This window comes from Anneissia japonica, unplaced genomic scaffold (genome assembly GCF_011630105.1).
Source record: "Anneissia japonica isolate Jap-2015-1 unplaced genomic scaffold, ASM1163010v1 scaffold288091_len1417266_cov198, whole genome shotgun sequence".
NCBI classification, from domain to species: Eukaryota; Metazoa; Echinodermata; class Crinoidea; order Comatulida; family Comatulidae; genus Anneissia; species Anneissia japonica.
The window spans coordinates 391,067-399,023 of NW_022684833.1; the positions used below are offsets into that span (position 1 = coordinate 391,067).

A 7,957-nucleotide genomic window follows, 5' to 3' on the forward strand; every position below is an offset into this window, starting at 1 on the left:
TAAAAGATATATATTCACATTATTTTTAGCATTGAGTGCCAGTTGCAATTGAAGCTTTCAGTTACATTAACAAGTCTGATTTAATGTTACTATCAGAAGAGCACTCATTTTCACTGTCTCAAAAACAAGAATCTTGATTACATAATGAATAAATATCCAAATGAAATGTATCAGACAAGAAATCTGACCAAAAAAGAATAAAAACCCTTCGACCAGAACACATATGTTACTTGCCTTCCCAAAACCAACATCCGTGACCAAAAGAAAATGAAAATTGACTTTTTAATATATACTTTTTAATATATTCGTAATCTCCACATTATAAGCTTTTAAATGATGGGCCATTCGCTGAAATTGACTTACAATTGCCAAAGTAATGAGTAAAAGTATTACGGCTCATCTGTACTAAAGTCTATAATGCTGCCACTTTTTATACTATACCCAGTTTAAAAATTAGTGACAGCAAGGCAATTCAACAGAAGGACGCACATCTCGGGACATCAAAGGTTATAACTCTGGCATCGACATTCTAGGCGCACGTGCGTCCCTACACGCTGAACGTCACAAAACCATAGCAACCAGACCATAAACCATCAGCGTACGTGACAAATTACTCACGCGCGTGTTAGTTGCCATGATAATCGCGCGTCGTGCGGTGATTACAAAGGCCTAATGATATTTTGCACTAACATTAGACTGAAATTATATTCTTCAATTCAACATTAATTTTACCAAAATTGTGGTGAATTGTCGTTCATGAGACTTACTTCAAAGAAAAAATTAATAAATGTTCTGTATATACTCATATGTTCGCTTTTTGACACCTTATGCCAACATTGTCAAAATGACAGATTAATGTTACATACAACATGAAATTTTATAAAATTCGTAAATTTTAAATTGCTATAACTTTTCATTTTCTTGGTCAATTTTCACAAATCAAATTGCAGTTTATAGAGGCATTTAACAAGCTCGCGGTAAAAAAAAAATCAGATATAACAGACATTGCGAAGTACCCACAATTAATAAAAAAAAAACACCATAAAACGAATGGAACGCATAGACTAATAATTGACGGCTGTACTCGCAACTAGTATCGGATTGTCGATGCCACAGTAAAGATCAAAGGACTGTACGCACGCGCTATGTTCGAGAGCGGAGATGTGTGTCCTTCTGTTGAATTACCTTGGTGACAGTATATATGCTGGTTTTGAGGTGGCAAGCCTCATATCTAGTTATTGAGTCGTTCTCATGCTGAGAATGGACTATTTTCAACATACCTTTACTATGAGACGTCGGTAATGCTCTAACATGTCGCTATTGTCATGACAGCCACAAAGTAGTTGCCAGACTTCACCCCGTAATGCCTCTGGAATTCCTTTCCGGACAAGTGGTACCAATTGCTTAGGCCTAGTGTTGAGGTCTTGCCTCCATTTGGTTAGTAGATCCCCCCAGCTGACGAGGACAGTTTCGGCGCAGTCTTTACCCACAGTGCCTGATCCACTCTGTAGTGGTTCATCGTCATCTGCAATTACAAATTATAATGAAAAATAAAGTATTGTATAAATTTGTGATAAATAGAAATATACCCTCCATAATTAAAGACACAATATAACATTCAAAATCAGTGTTCATTGGGTTACAGTACATATATCCTTAAAATTACCCAAACACTTGTTGGGAGCGTCCACTTTACATAATTTTTTCCACTACCGCCCTTTTGCTATGCTACATTGAATATCGCTACACAATTATTGCTCATTAATGCTACGCAGCACTGACCATAAATACACAATCCATTTCACTTTTAGAAATTTTAAAAAAAATGTGCAGATTAATGACTAAAAAGATGAATAGCAAGCTAAATGGATAAGTAATTTAAAGATGAATGGATGGATGATGGATACAATAAATGTTCAGATAAATGAATATGAATAAATAGATGAATGACTAGACAAATCAATTGATAAAAAATAGCGTGGAGAAATATATATGAACAAATTAATAGATGAATAGTGGAATAAGTGTGGAATTTAATAGCTTGGCGGGTCCTGGGTTAAATTCCTTTCACAGGATTTTTTCTCATGACCAAAACAACTCCACTCCCTTCATGATACTTAGTTTATGTAGAGCATCTTGTGTTTATATTTGTCTTTTGAAGAAATATGCCACCTATAAAAGTGATTAAGTTTGCTCTTTGGCACAACCTTGGCCTTCGGACTAAACATTAATTAATAATAATTGAATGATTAGCTAAAAAAATGATGAATGACTGAATAAATGCAGGAATTAATGGATAGATGAATGAACTGAGTGATTAATGAATGGATGAAAATATTGATGAATGGCTGGAAAAATGAACAAATGAATAAAAGAATTGATGGATATATGATATAATTGATAAATGGCTTGATGAATTAATGATTAATGGATGGATGAATAAAAACAATAAATAACTGGGTGAATTAATAGGTGAAAAGCTAGGTAATAAGTAAATGGATGAATGTACAAAGAAAGAAAGTGATGGATGGTTAGATGAATGGCTGGATAAATGGCTGTATGAATGGGGCTATGAATAAATAAATGGATGGAAAAACTGAAGGATGCATAGAAAAATACCTGTTTCATCCTCAGGAAAAGAGCTTAAACTGTCTGGCGTCTGCACCATCTTAGCACCAACTGCTGGAGATGAGGGCAGGCTTTGCTTCTTAACCCTTTGTGTCTCACTCTCTAAACTCTGAACTCTATATAGAATCTCATTATCAATCAACCCTCCAATTTGTGTCTACAAAGAAAAGTTTTCATTTTAAATTAAATTTCAAAGTTACTAGCTGCAACCTTATATGACTACTCCCCAAATAAGCAAAATATATGTTCTATAGATGTTTAATTTGATCTAATGATAGGGTAGTAGTGTGATGTAGCATAAACAACTAAAAAAAACTATTACAAAATGGATATGAAAGATACATAACTGTGTAAAGCTTTATCAAGACTATCAAATTTGACATGCTCTACATATGGTCATGATGACATCATATCATGACCATATATAGGCACATTATGACTATATATGGGCATAATGTGGACAGAGCTTCATGCAATATCATAACATAATGTTGTGTTTAATACGCAAGAATTTGTATCACTATAAACAAAAATATGTTTCACTAACATAAAATATAGTCAAATATATAATCATGTGCAAGATATTAATATTAATTAATACTTTATTTGGAAAAAACTACTCTTTTCCATCAGCAGCACGTCATGCGTAGCAATTGACGGTGCGTTCATAAAGAAAAAATTTAAAACAAATGCTGTATACAGAAACACATCAATGTACAAGACACAAGATTAAAAGGTTCAAAGATTCGGTGAATCATGATGAACGGTAAAATTTAAAAGATATACCTGCTCTAGCTCGATATAGAAAGTTTCCCTGATTGGTTTTTTACCGAAGTACCAAAACCGTTCATTCTGCGGGTAGATGCGAACACGTGTCTCAATTATAAAACGCACTGGTTCTTGTATGCCTGCTATCACCAAATCAACAGCCACAGTCATATATATGTACCCTAAGTGGCAAAAAAAAAGGAGTCTGTTTAAAAAAACCAGTAACAATTTTATTATTGATAATTGATAAACCTCATCATCACTTAAATAACGGTGAAGAACGGTGATGTAATTAAGCCAGGGGTCAAGGGTCTGAAAGGATCTCTACAGTTCAGTGAGCATAGAGTGGCTACCACCAGTTTAGCCAACTGAACTTCAGCGCTTTTGATTGAGTGCATGTGTATTTGTAGACCTGACATCTAGAAATAAAATAATCTAAGCAGACAGCTAGTAACAAGACCTCAAGTGTTTGTTAGCTCCTGCAGCAAAGGTGAAGATATTCACCAAGTTGCTACTTACCACTCTCCATTACATACTACTAATAATATAGTAGTATTTTATTGGTGTACCTACCCTGTGGTGTCTCTGTGTTAAGTACTTCAAACTCTTGCTGCGTAGGGTGCCAATAGCTCTTCAGCTGGTATGATTTGGAATCACTACTCTGCTTCATTGTCACCTAAGCCGAAGAACAACTTCATGAGTTATAGACACAATTATAATCACAACATTTAGATCAAAAATAATTCAAGACGAATCATCTAACAGATTGTTTCAATGTTCTGAATTTTGGTAATAGTGTAACTATTATCTATTTTATCTATTATTTTTTATATTAAATACTATTTTTATATATTATTATTATTATTATCATTATTTATAACGTGCAGTTATTTCTTCGCGCTCAGGCTTTGACCACAAATGCCTAGGATACACTTGGATATCACAACGTTGCTAAGATAATGTAAGAAAGCATTGATCTGTTGTTATTGTCGCCTTTTCCCGTCATGGTGAACCTAGATTCAGATAATTATCGGAAAAACTCCTCCGGGAGCACTACGCAGACTGGATCAAAATCTCAGCTGGGAGGCTGCCATGAATCACCACCAGTGGAAAGCATATGCACCTAAGTAGCCAAAGGTCAGCTTTAATGAAGGGGTACAGCCATTTTGTGCCAGCCAGAGACAGGCATGTACAGGGAGGTTTATAACAATAAAAACAGCAACAATGACAGCAACAACACAACACAACACCAGCAGCAACCACAAAAATAAAACAACATTTTTAGCATTTTGTTGATCGAAGATCCTTTAAGTGCTTTTATTTGAAGGAAGCATCCCTCTTCCTTCAGAATCCAAATTTTTAATCATAAACAATCATTTAGTCTATCTCTACTTCTTAAACTACACATGGCTGGTCACTGACTCAATAGCAATGTGATTCGGAGAAAATTTATTTCAAGAGAATTGTTTTGTTGTAATAAAATGTTATCAAGCAATAATGGTCATGTCCTTGATCTTCAGCTTCTCCTGTTATGGATATCTTGGTTCAGTTTACATTACTCTTAACAACCAAAGTGCAGGTATGTGCATGAGTGTATGAAAGTCACAAACAACATGACTCAGGTAATGATATTATGGTGGGTGTGTGTTATTATATGACTATATGAATGTGTTAATGATATAATAATAATAGTAATAATAATGTTTTAATTTAATAATAATAATAAATATAATATTAATAAATTGAATAATAATGATAATAGTAGTGATAATAATTAATCAGTTTAAATAATATCAGTTTAAATAATAATAATAATAATAGTGATAATAATTAATCAGTTTAAAAGGAATAAAAAGAGTACTATAAAATAACCCAAAAAAAAAAAACAATAACTAAAACAAAAAAAATGAAAATAATACCAATAATCATAGTGACAATAACAATAATATTTACAAGAACAGCCACAATAAAGACAACACAAAAAAAAACAGTAATGTTAGAAATATTACAATGCTGACAGTGGCAGTGAAGGTGAGAAAAGGGGCAGTGGTAGCAGCAATGATGAAAAAATTGCTGTTGACAATAGTACCAATATATGAAAACACTTCCAGATTAGCGGCACTCACAACCATCACAGTGTGTTCAAAAGGGTAAAAAGCTAGTAAAATCATATTTATTCTAAAAGCAGGTTACGCATAAACGTAACAAAAATATGAAGATGATGATAAAGATAACCATAACAATGAAGATGACAATAATAATTATGTAATATAATCTAATTACAATCAGAAAATGCTATTATATTATACTATGTATTATACTATACTTACCATGTCTAAAAGGTGCATATGCCGGTCTGGTACATCCCGCCCTGGGCTTATAAGAAGGCCAAAACACCTATGGTATAAACAGTAGCATAGTAGTAACTACTTAATCCTAGTATTATGAGAAAATGTCTGAGAAACCAATTTTATATTTATTTATTGCTACAATGTAATATCATAATCTTAACAAAAAACATAGACTAATCAAAGTAAAATAAATCATTCCATAAGATTTCAATCTGATATTCACAAATCATGCCATATGGCTGATATTACGATTTATGTGAGGCGAGTCAAATGGCTGAGCGGTTAAAGCAGGGGCGCTGCAACCTACAGCCATAATATCGGCGCTGGTTCAAATGACACGCTTGCCTAGGGTTCTGGAGGTGGAGTTTACAGTCCTCATCTTGTCAGATGAGGACTATAAACCGTAAGCCCAATGTACACATTTGGCTCAGGTGCGCTGTAAAGAATCCAGTACATCTTTCAAGATGAGTAGGGGGTTACCACAGTGTACTGGTTCATCTCACAGCCCCTGCCACTGTGGACTAGATGGCATGCCTTCTTGGCGTGCGCAAGACACAACAGAACCCTTAGGGGAGAAGCAAATTGTAAGAATGAGTAGTGCACATCCATCTCAAGTCTTTAACTAGGAAGTTGGCCCTCCATCCAGAAGGAGATGATGAATTCCTTATTTTCATTATATTTTGCTGTACAATTTTATCATTGCTGTTTTGATGTGATTTTTCTTGGATTTCTTCTATTTAATTTTTATTTAACAACTCAGGTTTTTAATTCAGAATTAGTTCTACAACAGACTGTTTTATGTAAAAATTTATTTGAATAAAAGATACTTTGATATTCATTCATACCTTTCAATTGGCAATGGTCTTTCCCTGTGAAAGATAGTAATAAGAACTTCTTTCTTTAGGTTTTGCCTTAATTTGAAGCACTTCTTCTCCCGTGGTACATGGGTGAACCCGCCCTTTCCGTCCTCTTCCTTTATATCCAATGTGACGGGAATTACAAAGCTGAGAAGTGGTTCACTCGGGGACATCGGGAATGTTGATATTGATGACTCCATCACATCTGGACTTCTTGGTACCCGCCGGAATGCCAGGCCAAAACATTGCAAAATTTTATGAACCTATAAAACAAAGTCACATCATCAAAATATTACAGGTAAACTAAGTTGGATAAAAAAAAAATCCTTTATTAAAATTATAATATTCAAGTAGTAAATTAAGGAAAAATTAAATATATGATACAGGTATATAATATCTGTAAATAAAATTGCAGGGTTGGATATCTGATTTGAGAAATGAATAGATAATGAAAAACAAAAAAGTTTAAACAGAATACTGAGGAGCAAAATTGTCTTCAGAGAAAATTAGATTATCCAATTACAATGCACAACATGCACAAAATAATTGGACAATTGGCATAGTTAAAAAATATGCATAAAAATAAAAAGTTTGTAAAAATTTCAAACACTGAAAAATTTCATCTATAAAGCCAGTGGATTTTGTCTTTACAATTGCAATTAACTTCACTAGCCTCATACAATAGTAAGACTTGGTGAATACAGCATCCTACTGTTAGTTGTTTCAAAGAGAAAAAAAAATGATTGGAAATCATAATTAATATATTCTTAAACATTACTAGCTTTTCAAAATATAAATCATCTTGGCATTTACCACCAAGCTACAACTTCCCTTCTCAAAAGGAATATGCCTTTTTCCACGAATCGGTAGACTTGAAGTGTTGACAAACAACCCAAGTCAGTGGTGCGTAACCAACAGAAATAAGATAAGCTTTGAGACTAAATTCTTGTCCTCATATCTAAAAATTCATAACTACATAACGGAGGGTAGTATCACATTCATTTTTTCTGGAAAATGTTCTTAAAAGATTATTCTACACCACTACCGTATATGATTGAAAAAAAAAATTGAAAAATGTTTTTGACCCCTGAAATCAAGATGGAAAAAAAGAGTCTATCTAAATAGTGTATTAAAATAGGCCTATGCATTACGGTGCAGTAGCATAGTATTTTCGTGTTATATACCGTTCCAGGTACCAATAATATACAGATTTCTCTTATTAAAGTACAAGTTATGTTTTATAAAGAAGTATAGTATAGTAAATCATGTTTTTAACACAGGAAAATCTCATATAGCAACTAAAACAATGCTGGCTTAGAGTACTACTAGTACTACTATACTGTACTGTACTGC

At 33.5% G+C, this 7,957-nt stretch overlaps 1 protein-coding gene across 3 annotated transcripts in view; it reads right to left on the reverse strand.

Moving 5' to 3' along the window:
• Positions 1-7,957, reverse strand: part of LOC117107566 (rab GTPase-activating protein 1-like) — a 63,962-nt gene that overhangs the window by 35,833 nt on the left and 20,172 nt on the right. For all 3 annotated transcript variants that reach the window (XM_033249285.1, XM_033249278.1, XM_033249273.1), the window contains 6 exons: positions 6,593-6,867; positions 5,727-5,793; positions 3,970-4,072; positions 3,415-3,578; positions 2,620-2,785; positions 1,281-1,525 (listed from right to left, as the gene is read on the reverse strand). In XM_033249285.1, the coding sequence (XP_033105176.1) occupies positions 1,281-1,525; positions 2,620-2,785; positions 3,415-3,578; positions 3,970-4,072; positions 5,727-5,793; positions 6,593-6,867 (1,020 nt within the window). The remainder of the gene's footprint in view (positions 1-1,280; positions 1,526-2,619; positions 2,786-3,414; positions 3,579-3,969; positions 4,073-5,726; positions 5,794-6,592; positions 6,868-7,957) is intronic.